The 14,684-nt window shown below is 48.5% G+C and overlaps 3 protein-coding genes across 5 annotated transcripts in view; 2 read left to right on the forward strand and 1 right to left on the reverse strand.

Annotated features, from left to right (window-relative positions):
• Positions 1 to 14,684, forward strand: part of LOC306842343 (transmembrane protein 100-like) — a 234,037-nt gene that overhangs the window by 184,941 nt on the left and 34,412 nt on the right. The window lies entirely within an intron of this gene.
• Positions 1 to 14,684, forward strand: part of LOC306842335 (uncharacterized protein) — a 131,972-nt gene that overhangs the window by 98,612 nt on the left and 18,676 nt on the right. The gene's annotated exons all lie outside the window — the stretch shown is intronic.
• LOC306842333 (glutamate receptor ionotropic, delta-1-like) overlaps positions 1 to 14,684 on the reverse strand; it is a 79,072-nt gene that overhangs the window by 28,042 nt on the left and 36,346 nt on the right. For 2 of the 3 annotated variants that reach the window (XM_079372515.1, XM_079372514.1), the window contains exons 1-3: positions 11,154 to 11,884; positions 9,726 to 9,887; positions 6,536 to 6,655 (exon numbers count right to left, since the gene is read on the reverse strand). In XM_079372515.1, the coding sequence (XP_079228641.1) occupies positions 6,536 to 6,655; positions 9,726 to 9,887; positions 11,154 to 11,276 (405 nt within the window). In that variant the 5' untranslated portion in view covers positions 11,277 to 11,884. Of the gene's footprint in view, positions 1 to 6,535; positions 6,656 to 9,725; positions 9,888 to 11,153; positions 11,885 to 14,684 lie in introns of those variants that run through there. The other variant, XM_079372516.1, reaches the window with a different exon arrangement.

Consider the following 14,684-nt stretch of genomic DNA (forward strand, 5'->3'; position numbering starts at 1 on the left):
GAGGTTTTTGCTTCATGACAACATGCCGGATTTGACGGGTATGATTGACCCTTCTAACGCAGCTAACAATCACATGTTCCTGTTCCAAACAATCAGTGCTGTTCTCTCCATCCTGAGGCCCTCAAACAAACAAACAAACAAACAAACAAACAAACAAACAACACACGTCACAGATGTAAGAAAACAGGGTTGGTTTAAGGCGGAGAGAAAACAGAGAAAGTTTAAGAATTAGGGAGCTATTCTGAGCTCTGCTGTCCTTTACATGATCTCCATCCTTCTTCATGTGTGTGTGTGTGTGTGTGTGTGTGTGTGTGTGTGTGTGTGTTACTCATGAACACACACACACACACACATGTACAGATTAATTAACTCTACAGTTTAAGGCTCAGGCTGTCTTTACTCCTCTGTCTCTCTTTGAACTAATGAACCATAAGAAGAGCTGCTGGAGTCTTAAACATGATGTCATGTGACTCTTCATCCAGGGTGGGTTGTTTGAGTTCCAGAGGCTTTAATGATCTTCATCACGGTGGGCTATAAACTCATCTCCACTAAGTAATGCTGATTGGGAGGCCTTGACGTCCAGATGTTTGCAGACAGTCAATCACTGATTTGTGCAGCAGAGATGCAGAGCTTCACTGTGAGCAGAGTGGCGTTCCTTCCTGACAATTATTAGATTATTAATGTTGGATATGGATTTTCTAAAAAGGCAGACACTCCCAGGAGACATACCGGTCTTCCTTAACTGAGTCTCATTTTGCTGACTTACGGCAGCCATGTAGCTGTGCGCTGAGCGGAGCTGCTAATGAGACGACGACAACATGAGATGTGCTGCAGGAATGTTTGCGTCTCCTGTTCACCATCAGCCTTTCATACGAGCTGCTGGAAGGGAAACGTCTGCTGTTTCATTCACACCCTCCGTTTCTGCACCAACATTTCATTAAGTTAATTGTTGCATCGAGCACATCCTGTCCAAAAAGCCTCCTGCTCTGCAGATTGGTTCTTCAGAGGAGAGGAAAGTCATGCACGGGAGGATTGAGATGAATTATGACAGATTGAAATCGATGCTCTGAAAACTAAACAAGTTGAAGGCTTCAACAGGTTTCTTGCTCTTGAAACGATAATGATGCTTCATGTGCTTGTGCCTGTGAAAGGCCTCTCAGATGTTGTGCAGGCGGCTTGAGGGTGAGCGTGCACAAACTGAAGCTCCGCCTGTTTGAAGCCTTCTGACTGACGCTTTATTTCCGTCTCTGCTTTAAAGGTTTGCGTGCTCTCATAAAGTCAGCACTGATCGGATCCTGGAGCCGTCCCCGTGCCGGTCTCACATCCAGCCTCTGTCTTTACGTCCCGGCGGAGGTCAAACATGGCGGATAAATCTCCACCTGGCTCACAGCGCCCTGCTCATGCATTATTCCTGTCCTAGTCTCTGCCTCGCTCCTCAAATGTCAGCCCTCTTTTTCCCTTTCTGTCATCTGAAAGGCTACAGCGGCCGTATTTCTGTAACTCACTCTCCCGTGGACAGCACAGCCAAATGCCAGCATTTGCCAGCGTTTCTCACCTCCCTCCTGCTCGGTCTCCCCGCCTCCACACCATGATGGATTTCTTTTTTTATTTCCACACCTTCACCTCCTCCTCAGCTCTTTTTATGTGAGTGAAATAAAATGAGTCAGGGTGTGTGTGTAACAGTTCTGACCTCTCTTCATTCGGCTGTTTGTACAGAGGATACGTCCAAACCATCAGCTGTCAATCATACAATAATAACCCTGACCGCCATGAACTCCATGAACAAGCCTCTCATTATGTCACAGTTAACGATTATCTACAATACAGAGCCCATAATGAGGAAGTGATCACAGGAAACAGACTGAATGTACTTTAAAGGACCAATCAGAGAGCTGCTCTCTTCCTCTGTGATCAGTCAGCCAATCAGAGAGCTGCTCTCTCCCTGTGTGATCATGAAGGAAACCTGCTGTGTTGCAGCGATGGAAGCAGGCAGTGGAACTGCTTCAGATAGAAGTGATTGTACCCGAGCTAAAAAGCCTCTGCATGTTTCTAATAAGCTCCAGCAGCAGAAAGCTGCTCAAACTAGGATCAATGTTGGAGATGAAACATGGAGAGAGGTTAGAACGCAGAAAGCTTTACAGACCCATGCAGAGCTGGCTAAACACTGAAGCTACAGTGTCCACCACACGCAGAGCTGGCTAAACACTGAAGCTACAGTGTCCACCACATGCAGAGCTGGCTAAACACTGAAGCTACAGTGTCCACCACATGCAGAGCTGGCTAAACACTGAAGCTACAGTGTCCACCACATGCAGAGCTGGCTAAACACTGAAGCTACAGTGTCCACCACATGCAGAGCTGGCTAAACACTGAAGCTACAGTGTCCACCACATGCAGAGCTGGCTAAACACTGAAGCTACAGTGTCCACCACATGCAGAGCTGGCTAAACACTGAAGCTACAGTGTCCACCACATGCAGAGCTGGCTAAACACTGAAGCTACAGTGTCCACCACATGCAGAGCTGGCTAAACACTGAAGCTACAGTGAGAGAGGTTAGAACGCAGAAAGCTGCTCAAACTAGGATCAATGTTCATCCTCAAAAGCTTTCAAAGCATTTTCAGTCTTTTATTATATCTAAATGTAACATTCTCACATTCTGTGTCGATGCAGGAGGGCAGGCACAAACACACACACACACACACACACACACACACACACACACACACACACACACACACACACACACACACACACACACACACACACACACACAGAGGCTTGAAGCTTGATATACTGCAGGTACATGTGTGATATAAAAGGTCCTTCACTGATTCTGCTGAAGTAAACATAAATTATCTGCAAGGACACACACACACACACACACACACACACACCATGAGAAGGTCAAGTCCTCAAACACACGTGAACACACACACACACACTTGTCTTCTCCTACATGCTGCTCTCTGATGCATTTTATTCTTATGAAATGTCTTTGAAGTTTCTAATCTGCACAAAGCTCTCTGGGGCCGTTTCAAAGAAACACACACCAATATGAATGACAATTAGTGTAAGCGTGCGGCGTGTGTGTGTGTGTGTGTGTGTGTGTGTGTGAGACACACAGCTTTTGAAATCTACCTTTTTGTGTTGGCCCACAAGACGATGTGTGGGTGTTAGATAATTAGCAGGGACTCCACAGAGCTTCAGTGCTTTTCGTCTTCCATCAGTTGAATTGTGTCTGAGACGTTAACGTGTTTATTTTACACTCTGTGAAGAGTTCTATTTCTGTCAAACAAAGCAGACACGCTGTCAGTGTTTGAGTCACGCTTCATGCTGCCGGTTTGGATCCCTAACTTCACAGCTGCCCTTTGACCTCAGTTCATATTCACACAGCCTCCTTCATGCATGATGTCTGATGTCTGACAGCAGCATGAAGCTGAAGGAATCAAACACGTTGTTTTCTTCATCACATGTTTGAGTCTCTCAGCAGCTCTCTGACTAATCCCACCATGAAGGAATGAACAACTGGACGTGAGGAAAAAATATGTTTTGTAATGTTAATGTACTTTTTAAGATAGTTCACATGAAGGTTTGTTAGGCTGTCACGTTTCAGCTGGAAGCAAACAGAGAGCAGAGAGCATCCTCCATTTCTCTCTGTCCACCCCCACACCATGTAAACACAGCGCTGACAACAACACAGCCAGCAGGACTCCAGCTTCTCCCTCAGTCAGGACTCACAGGAGTTATCAGACGTTTACAGTGTGTGTCACGTGTCGCACAGCTTCACGCAGCGACACAAGCCGACCATAATCCAGCGCACTGCCAATCCGGTCACTTCCCCTCCAGTGTGGATCGATTGATGACGCACAGAGAGCAAACAAACCGCCACGAGCGAGCGCGTTGCATCCTCAGTCTGAAACCAGTCCATCTGTTTCTGTCCGTCACTTTGTTAACAGCTTGCTCATTTTCAGTCCTGCAATAATCACCACGTCTAATGTGATGTCTCTTAACGGGACAGTGAACATTCATCAGTGCCCACGCTAATACTCAAAGAAAGACCCCGTCTTTGTGGCGGTGAGGGGAAAATGAAAAGGCAGAAAATATCTATCTTGTTCCATGCATTATTCACAGAAATTAGCAGGCTTGGAGATTTCAAAGGCACAAATTGTTGTTAACGACTCCAAATTACCACGGGGATTTGAAATGAGCACCGTCTGAGGCTCATTTTCATTCTCCAACATTTCTAATGGATTCATTTCAGAAGGGCCGCTAACAATGCGGTCCCTATTACGGACAAATGGCTGAGTAATTTCTATCCTCAACTAAATAATTGCAGACCTCTTTAGCTCGTCTGTGGGAGTGACGGGAGGGCCGGAGACAAAGAAGACAAAGGACGGCCTACAGAGGATGTACATATGAGTGAGCAGCTTCATATATCCATGATCCATATGTATAAATAACTTCCATCATCTTGTTATCCGAGCGTTCGTGTTGTGTGAACAGACTAATGTATGCATGAAGACGAGCTGATTAAAGAGCTGCAGGCAGCTTTTAAATAAATGATGACTTATCCAGAATAATGCATGCAAAGCAATAAACAATGTTTGCATATATCTGAAGCTGCAGGGTCAGCACCTGCAAGTCCCAGGCCACGGGGGGGTGGGGGGGGGGTCTAAGAGTCTGGAGTTTAAGCAAAGTGGGACCAGAACTCATCTTTTCCTGATATTAGAGCTTCAATCACTGGGATGCATTTTAAGCCCAAAGCTGATGTTAAACTTTCCAAACATTCGTATGAACACGTCATGACAACATTCTCTGAACCCTCCACTCCCAGTGTGTCCGACAGCGACGGCACCACTCATTGTTTCTATTCATAGTTAAATAGTTCTTAACTTTTCTCATTTAGCACAGTGACCGTTTACGGCTCCCTGCAGGACCTCTGAGGGTCCTCTGACCCCAGTTTGAGAACCACTGGAGCTAAATCAGGGCCCTATTAGAAGCTGGAGAGCAGTCTGCTGTAGTGATCCCAGCGGACATCTTCTGTCTGATTAAAAACAGCTACTTGCTGACGCTTCCTCTGAGGATTGTGGGCGAGAGCGTAATGTCTTGTGACACACATTGAGACGCTGCTACCAATCCAAGAAGATAAAAAAGAGTTTTTTCCCTCTGAGTTTGGTGGGAGGCTGATTTAACCACAACAAATTGCAGCGAAGACACATCAGAAGTCAATGAGATGAGAACAGGGAGGACAGATAGATGGGAGAAGTCACGGGGGAGGTCTGAAGGGCCTGAGCTTCCTGGAAAAGAGGGAAATGACATTTCAATCTGGATCAGGTTGGATGTGGCGGTGGGAGGAGGGGCGGCGTGGCGTCTGTACTTTGAGAGAAACGGCCCCGGGAGGAGGCAGTGGAGGCGGAGACGGCACAGGAAGATGGAGATGGAGATTGGGATAACGCCGACACTGTGGGGGGAAAATGAATCGAGGGAGCGTGTCGGATATCTCGCCGCCGGGCAGACAACATCTACCTGCGAGTCAGAAACTCTATAAAGTTTGTTCTGTGTGATCAGACTCATCGTTTCTCCAAACAAGTCCAGAGCGCCTGCAGGAAGACGCCGCGTAGAGATCGGCTTGATTGGAGTCAGACACACAGAGAGGACCATGTTTAAAAGTCTCTATGCAGCACAACACACACACACACACACACACACACACACAAATACATCCCCCACACACACACACACACACACACACAAATACATCCCCCACACACACACACAACAACACCCCCCATAATCTCTGCAGACGCCGCCACACTTACTTCCTCTCCTCTCCTCTCTTCCTCCTCTCCTCTCTTCCTTCTCTCCTCTCCTCTCTTCCTTCTCTCCTCTCTTCCTTCTCTCCTCTCCTCTCCTCTCTTCCTTCTCTCCTCTCCTCTCTTCCTTCTCTCCTCTCTTCCTTCTCTCCTCTCCTCTCTTCCTTCTCTCCTCTCCTCTCTTCCTTCTCTCCTCTCCTCTCTTCCTCCTCTCCTCTCTTCCTTCTCTCCTCTCCTCTCTTCCCTCTCTCCTCTCCTCATACCTGTTATCTTTTCCTTGCACAGTTTGAAGAGTTGGACTGATTGAAAGCTCGACAGGAAGCGTGCCTGCTTGAAAACACTGAAGGTTCAGAGTTCAGACTTCCTGTGAGCAGCAGGAAGTCACCAGAAGAAGGACCTGAGAAAGCATTTGAAGGCAGCTTGTTCATAGATTACAGAGGAGGAGGAGACCAGACGCTACATTACCTTCAGGTCACTCTCACTGACTCACACTCCTTCTTGATTCTGATTGGTCGGTGAGGGAGAGGTGACATTGACAGCGCACACGTGTGTGTTCGGTTAAATATTCAAATCTCTGCTCTGACTTTCTTCTGGTAACTTCTGGTAAACATCCACAAGCTGCTGAGCCTGTCTGACACGCAGGGTGTCTCAGCTGGGACACGTGGCGGCGACGTGGCCTCAGCACCCTTTACTTCCTGTGAGAGAATAAATCAGATCTCACCCTCTTGATGTCTTTGCCAAAGGTCTCGCTGAAGCTGGAGCCGAGGATCTCAAACTGGACGTGAGAGTTTGAGCCGCTGTCCTTGAAGTCCATCGTCCCTGTGAGTCCTGTGATGTTCCCCTGGAACAAAGGACAAGTCATCACTTACATCGCTCTGTGTGTGTGTGTGTGTGTGTGTGTGTGTGTGTGTGTGTGTGTGTGTGTGTGTGTGTGTGTGTGTGTGTGTGTGTGTGTGTGTGTGTGTGTGTGTGTGTGTGAGTCCTGACTGTCTGCAGGGAGGGAGAAGCTGTGTTGTTGTTAGTGCTGTGTTTACATGGCTCCTCCCCTTCTGTATAAAGAAGAAGAACATACTCACTGATGATTTGGGTCATTCTGTGTCAGTTTACATGAAGCTAACTAAACAGTGCTAACATTAGCATGCTAACACAATGCAGGACACAGAGTTGTTTCGACCAATCACGAAGGATCAGCAGGTTTTGGCATGTGGTCAGAAAAGTCACGTCCCATGGCTGACGTCCTGTCAGAAGCTAACACACGTTTAGATGGCCGTCCCATGTGACCTTTAAATCATACACAAGTCTCCTCTAACTCCAGGGTGGCACTAGTTACAGCGCTATTCTCTGATTGATCCACACAGCAGGTAACACGGACCTGAGGTGGAACAGAGCATGATGCTGTGTTAGCATTGGTTGGCCTCGTCGGACAGGAAACGACGACCGCGTGCACAACGAGCGAGACGGAAAATGTGGAAAAAACGAGGCGAGAAACACGACAAACAGCTTCATCACGAGTTTGATCCGCTCTGACCTTTAGAGCTGCCGCCCCCTCTGGATGTTTAATACCAGGCCGTATCCCATGATGCTTTGAGAGCTGCTAAACTGACTGATATTGATGCTGGATTGAAAAGCCCATAGAGACAGGAGGTGCACAGAAACCCCCGCGGAGGCCATTAGTACAGTAAAGACTACGTAAAGACGGACATGTATTCATGTTCAGCATTATTCATTCATGAGCAGAGACGCCGGCTCGCTCGCCCGCTCGCTCGCCCGCTCGCTAACCGGCTCCCTCCTTCATCTGAGGCGTGTTTGGAGATGTATGACGCGTCGCAGGAAAACATCATTACAGCCTGAGTGAAAGAACGAACACGCTCCGTGTCACTGCAGTCACAGGCCCATTTCAAATGTTGTTCCATGACTCCCATCGCTCCTTGTTGGATGTAAAGAGAGCGAACACGGCCGTCAGCCGTAAAGGTCAGCCTCAGCGTCACCTGCAGCACTAAACGTTTGATGAAGCGTCTTCAGCTCAAGATTTCTACACACTCAGAGAAGCGTCACTTAAAGGACACAAAGCAAATACCAAGCGTCTCTCGTCTGTCTACAAACAAAAGTCCATCCTCTCCGTCCGTCGCGTTGACGCAGTGGCGACTGTTATTTACACTGACGAGTCAAAACGGGAAAGAAAATGTAATTTAAGACGCGGCTGTAGAAAGAAACGATGGAGGGAGTGATTCACGGAGGAAACATAAAGAACAATGAATGTCAGTACTCTGTTCATTTTTCACTCCGTGTTCGCTGCCCTCTCACAAAGTCATTCTCCAACTCATCAACAAAATAGTCAGCGAGATTGCTGCTGGTGGAAATGTTCAAGTTCAAAGACACAAAAACAAAAAAAGGTCATTTAGCTGGCTGCGTGAGGAGAGCTGATGCACGGCTCTCCTCCGGCTGCAGCAAGAAAAACAGCCCATCTATAATTCAAACTGTAGGAACGACCTCCTGACACAGCCCAGAAAGTGACCAAGAAGACAGCTTTATAGTCATCCATCTTTTATTTATTCTCATAACTTGGCTGTTATTTTTTATGATACTGTTTCAGACACTGCTGCGAGCCCACCAAAAGAGGAGAGACCTTCCTCATGAAGGAAACCTGCAGCAGCCAGTATGTCCTCCTTCTAACTCAAAGGACCAATCAGAGAGCTGCTCTCTTCCTGTGTGATCATGAAGGAAACCTGCTGTGTTGAAGCTTCTCTGACAACAATGCAGCAGCCAGTATGTCCTCCTTATAACTTTAGATTCTGCTCCTGAATGCTCTGGATCTGATTGGACCAGAGAAGGTAGGCGGGGCTTTGAAGGCCGTTTTGGACGCCCCTGGGTTTGCCAGATATGAGAGCAGTTATCAGGTGAACAGGTGTTGCAGCGATGGAAGCGGGCAGTGGAACTGCTTCAGATAGAAGTGATTGTACCCGAGCTAAAAAGCCTCTGCATGTTTCTAATAAGCTCCAGCAGCAGAAAGCTGCTCAAACTAGGATCAATGTTGGAGATGAAACATGGAGAGAGGTTAGAACGCAGAAAGCTTTACAGACCCATGCAGAGCTGGCTAAACACTGAAGCTACAGTGTCCACCACATGCAGAGCTGGCTAAACACTGAAGCTACAGTGTCTCTACATGCAGAGCTGGCTAAACACTGAAGCTACAGTGTCCACCACATGCAGAGCTGGCTAAACACTGAAGCTACAGTGCCCACCACATGCTGACCTGTGTGAGAGGAGGGGGGGAGACAGCTCTCTGTGATGATTAGAGTTTAGACTGCAGTACACATTTTAAACACTAGGGGGCGGAGCTACAGACTGCTCCTTTAAGGTCAGGAAACAGAAGCCTTAAAAACATGAGAGTTATTCAGAGCAGAAGAAGGAGAAGAGGAACAGCTGGCTCTGTTATCGTGTTTCATTCATACAGACACAAAGAAGTCCTTTATTCTTTTATTTATCGTGTTGTAAATCAGATCATGTTTGATGCTTTACTCCATCTTCAAAGCTTTTTAAATCAAATGTCCGTACGCCACGGCGCTCGTCTGCATCAGGTCAGCTTTCTCTGTTCAAACAGATGAAGGAGACTGAATCAACGAACAGGCAATCCCATCAAGCTGTTAATAAGTTCCACAGCCTTGAAAACATTCTCATTAGACGCTGAGTGTGAGAGAACGCCATATTTGGGCTTCAAAGTGAAAGAGCCTCATTAAGACTGATTCCTGATCCATTAGAGCAACACACAGGAATCTAACAAAGCTCACATTTGTATAACCATGAGCAGACACTGACTCAGAGAGTCACAATTAAACCTCTCAAGCATCTGGCCAGTCGTCTGTACAGGGGCCCTGAACGCACCACCAAAGGGAAACAGAAAACCTCAGTACCTTCTGGATGGTCTCCAGCATGGACCAGCCGCCGTTCCACGGTTTGGTCGACTTCCTGATGCAGTTGAGGCTCGCCATACTGTGCCACTTCCTGTCCTCCAGCTTCCTGTAGAAGGCGTTGGCGAGCATGAGCACGCTGTCGTACAGGTAGAGGCTGGACACCTGGACAGAGGGGGGGAGAGAAACCAGAGAGCTGATGTCAACATGTCCATGAAGGCCCTGAAGCTCCGCCTACCACGCCTCCTTTGGATTCTGTTTTTTAAATTGGACATGAAGGGACGGTGCTCTGACAGATTTATCTAACAGCTTGGGCTGAGGAAGAGCTGGCCTGCGTGCAGGGTGTCAGCTGACCATCCAATGAATTATTCACAGCCAGTTAACCTTCCAGATGCACCAGGTGAAAAATAATGTTGCTTTAAAAGACATTTAGAAATTCAAGCTCACAGAACTTGTCCTGATGTTTTTGACACGAGTTTGAAGAGCCGTCAATCCGGTTTCTGTTTCAAACACAGACGATACTGTAACACGGCAAAAACATGTAAGACAGCTGGATGATGCACCAGCTGCTGGCTTCAAGCTAAAGCCACCATGAACACACACACACACACACACACACACACACACACACACACACACACACACACACACACACACACACACACACACACACACACACACACACACACTTGTCCAAGTAGGGAACAGAGACCAAATGCAGGGTGACAAATGAGCATCAGTCTGTCCAGATGAGAACAGCTGACTGTCATGGAGTCTGTACAACACACTGCCTCAGGCCATGACACACACACACACACACACACACACACACACACACACACACACACACACACACACATGGCAGAGACAGACAGGGGAAATACGTGCACATTGGATGTGATTGAATCGGAGCTGCTGAGGAAACACATCCTCTATGATGCTGCTGCAGACAGTTCTCTGCTCCGACACATAAATGTGTGTGGACATGTTGGACACAGTTTGTGCACAGAGCCCACGGCACACACTCAGAGGTTTCACACAGCTCTGTTCTTTCTCTCAGTCCTGCACCCGGCCCCGCTCTGACAGGTCTGACAGGACCTGAGCAGGATGTAGACCCGTTTCAGACTCTTCAGTCTTTAATCAGTCACTCTGATGGTACTGGTTCCCTCACTAATCATGTTTCCTGTTTACTTATCATGAAGCAGCCGAGGCTTTCAGTCACACTCGTCCTGTTCTAACCTGTGAACTCTCTAACCTCTTTGTGTTAGACTGGAAGCGCTCCACTGAGTCAAAACACCTGAATCTGATTCGAGCTCAACAGAACCAGGGCAAACATTAGTACTCGAACATGTTTCAAACATGCGTCACAGAGGGAGCGACATCTTTCACCTGTGAAACAGGGAGCAGCAGAGCTGTCCATGAGAAGCTTACCTCCAGGTTCTGCAGGTATCCCTCCTGAGGGTCGCACAGCAGAGACGAGATCCGGTGGTTCTGTCTCATGCAGCGGGTGCTGCTGTCCCTCCACAAGGAGAAGATCTGCCGGATCACCGTCATCCGCCCAAGAGCACTGTGGGTAAGCTCCAGGATCTCCGTGTCGCTGATTTCCTGCAGAGACGGATAAGAGGGGGGACAAACTGAGGACAATCATTCTGCTCCTTCAAATCCAGCAGGGACAAGAACACCTGACCAGTCTGCTCCCCCATAAACAAGCCCCTCCAAAACCCTTCAGTCTATCAAGCTCCCAACACTCAGACCACCACCCGACCCGGGTCCTTAGGTCTTCAGGTCTTCAGGTCCTCAGGTCCTCGGGTCTTCAGGTCTTCAGGTCTTCAGGTCCTCAGGTCCTCGGGTCTTCAGGTCCTCAGGTCCTCGGGTCTTCAGGTCTTCAGGTCCTCAGGTCCTTGGGTCTTCAGGTCCTCGGGTCTTCAGGTCCTCAGGTCTTCAGGTGGAGGTCTTTGAGTACTCAGGTCCTCAGGTCTTCAGGTGGAGGTCTTTGAGTCCTCAGGCCTTCAGGTCCTCAGGTCCTCAGGTGGAGGTCTTTGAGTCCTCGGGTCCTCAGGTCCTCGGGTCCTCAGGTGGAGGTCTTTGAGTCCTCGGGTCCTCAGGTCCTCGGGTCCTCAGGTGGAGGTCTTTGAGTCCTCGGGTCCTCAGGTGGAGGTCTTTGAGTCAGTCTCAGGCTGTTGGCTGCGTAGCAGGAAGTGATGTGGACTTCCTGCGTGCAGCAGCAGAGTGACGCTGTTTGTTTTCCACCCTGATTAACCTCAATGTTTCTGTCAGCCGGTCTGAGCGAGGAGCCGTGATTGGAGGCGGAGACGGACAGGCTGCAGGAGTCAGAACTTCACTTTAACCGCTCTGACGCGGAAGAAGCCAATTATTCAGTTTGAGGCGTAATTATAGATAGCTTCAATTAAAAGTCCCCAAACAGACAAATAATCAGACAACGTTCCCAGTTTGTTTCAACACTAAATGTAATTACAGCCGGCGACGTGAGGAAGACTCCGAGAAGTCGACGTCGACCTGCCCTCCAATTAAAAACCAGCCGGCCCGGTAAACAAAGTCGCCGGGATTTGCGGCTTCTTTATCGCAGCGTTTTGAAAAACATGTCACATCCTGTCAAGTGAAAGGCTTTAAAGTCAGACCATCATCCTGCAGGAGACGCACGCTGCTGTGGGCGGCGCGGGGTTAAAGTGAAGACAGTATGCACGTACTGAAAGGAGAGAATAACACGTGACCCTTTGACCTTTCTCTGGTCATTAAACGCCACGCGGCGTTGGTCCAGGAAGGTCATCTGATCCGATCATCAGCTGCTTCTCTGCCCGACTTCCTGCTGACGTCTCCGCTGGCTGCGCTGCGTCTTCTAGAGCTAACCCTCGGACAGGAAGTCAGACTTTATTTTCAGAATAAAACACTCTCTCACTGTCAGGAGTGTAATCTATGATAACGGCGGGCGCTCCTTTGTCCCGTCCCTCCTGCTGCGCTCTGAGGACGCCTCCTGGGGAGGAGGAGGAGGGAGCACGCACGTTCTGCGCTGGACTCTGGTCGCCTGCTGGTGAAACACTTATATTGATTTATCCGAGGTCAGTTTTTAAAGACTTTCTGCGTGGGCTCTTTGTCTTTACGCTCCTCGTCATATCTCCAAAACAGAGTTTGAGTCCCGAGCGCGTGCCGTCTTCACGGAGCGGCTGCAGCTCTCTCACAGGCCTGTGCTGCTAACGGAGTTTTATCCGTCCTGAGACACCCACAGACGGGACATGAAGTCCCTCCTTCTCTCCCTCCAGGCGCTGAGCTTGAATAAATCTGAAGCATTAATAATTCTAATTAGTCCCGACGGACCTTTTACTCTCTGAAACGGTCGCTCTCTTGTCTGTGCTCTGTGAGTTTGGAGAATTGAGACTTCATGGAGGTGAGACGAAGGCGTGCACATCCGCTGAGTGTGAGACACAGCTGCGCTCTCCGGACTCAATGACACACAAAGCACCACAATCAATATTCAAACTGCTTTCTGCTCCTTTCGCTGCAGCACAATTGTGGCTGAAGAGGCGTCCAAATGGATGTGAAATTACAAAGGGATGGTAATGACCTGCACGCAGACTTGAGAACAAATGGGAGCCGGGGATCATGGGAATCACTGAAGGATCCGATAAGAGCTTTGGATGGGGGTCATTTTGTGTGATCCGGCTCAGGGTGCGACGCTAGCAGGTAATGGGGTTGTTAAGGAAGATGAGATCCTGAGCGAGGACGCTTAAAAAGGACGCCGTGTACAATTTACTGCAGTTTGTACTGAAGCCAAGAGGCTGCACCTTCACTCTGCACATAATGGGAAATATGTGGAGGTGTTTGTCATAAACAGGCTGTTAGACTTTATATCAGTGTTACACCGTCAGAGTCTGTTCCAGGTTTCAGGCTCACTGCAAAGCAGAAAATAAATCTGTTGGACTCTGCACCTTCATCAGTCGGACGTTCCTTTCACACCTGAACTGGAGAGTTTCTCTCCTCCAGCCTCCTGCTGAGAGGGTCATGTGTGAGCGAGCGGGTCAGGAGGACTTCAGGATCAGTCCTCCTGCTGTCATTAGCTGCTGCAGCCTGAACACGGCTGATTAACGGAGGACGGAGAGACAAAGCTGCGTGGACGCAGAGCGATGGTGAGACAGACACACCTGCAGCAGCATGTGATCCTCGGTCTTCTCCACACAGCGTCTGATTTACATTTGAAAGGAAGCTCAGTGTTAATCTGCTCCTCTTCCTCGGCCTTTACAGGATGCTTCTGTTTTAACACGGAGCCGTTTGAGAGATACGACCTGCACTGATGAGCTGATGAAGACTCCCTGAAGAGAAACACGTTAACAGCCTGTCTGGACCTCATGAGACCCGTTTCCTGATCGACTTCTCCATGAACTCACAGTAACGGCCACATTAATTTAAAGGACTCCACACCTGCCGTGTGCCAACGCTTCATCCACTCCATTTTTATGACCCCCAATGATGAGACAAGTCCATCCTCTCCGTCTTCTGCCTGCTCAAACAGGCCGTTTGGAGATGTTCCCTTCATGACATCACAAAGGGCAGTAGCCCCTCCCCCAGGTGGGTGACACTCCCACAGCTAGGTGTTTGTTCTGCCCTCTGAGTCTGCCTTCTCACCGTAAACAATAGGACATGGAGCCAGAAAGCAGCGAGTACACCCGAGCCCTTCCAGAGAGGGGGCGTGGTCAGACACAGCTCATTTACATATTTAAAGCTACAGACACAGAAACAGCCTGTTCTGAGCAGGGCTGAAATAGAGGGGTTTATAGACATGATCAAATACAGGATCAGAGTGGATTTACAACAACACACTTCACACACATGATGAAGAGGAGCGAGGACACTGATTTCACCTGAAGAGGAGGAAGAGGTCATGTGACCTTCAAAGACGTGTACATGTACTTTCTAAACTTTCACATTTAGAAGTCTCTGCAGCTTCAG

This window comes from Symphodus melops (genome assembly GCF_947650265.1).
Source record: "Symphodus melops genome assembly, chromosome: 21".
Lineage (NCBI taxonomy): Eukaryota > Metazoa > Chordata > Actinopteri > Labriformes > Labridae > Symphodus > Symphodus melops.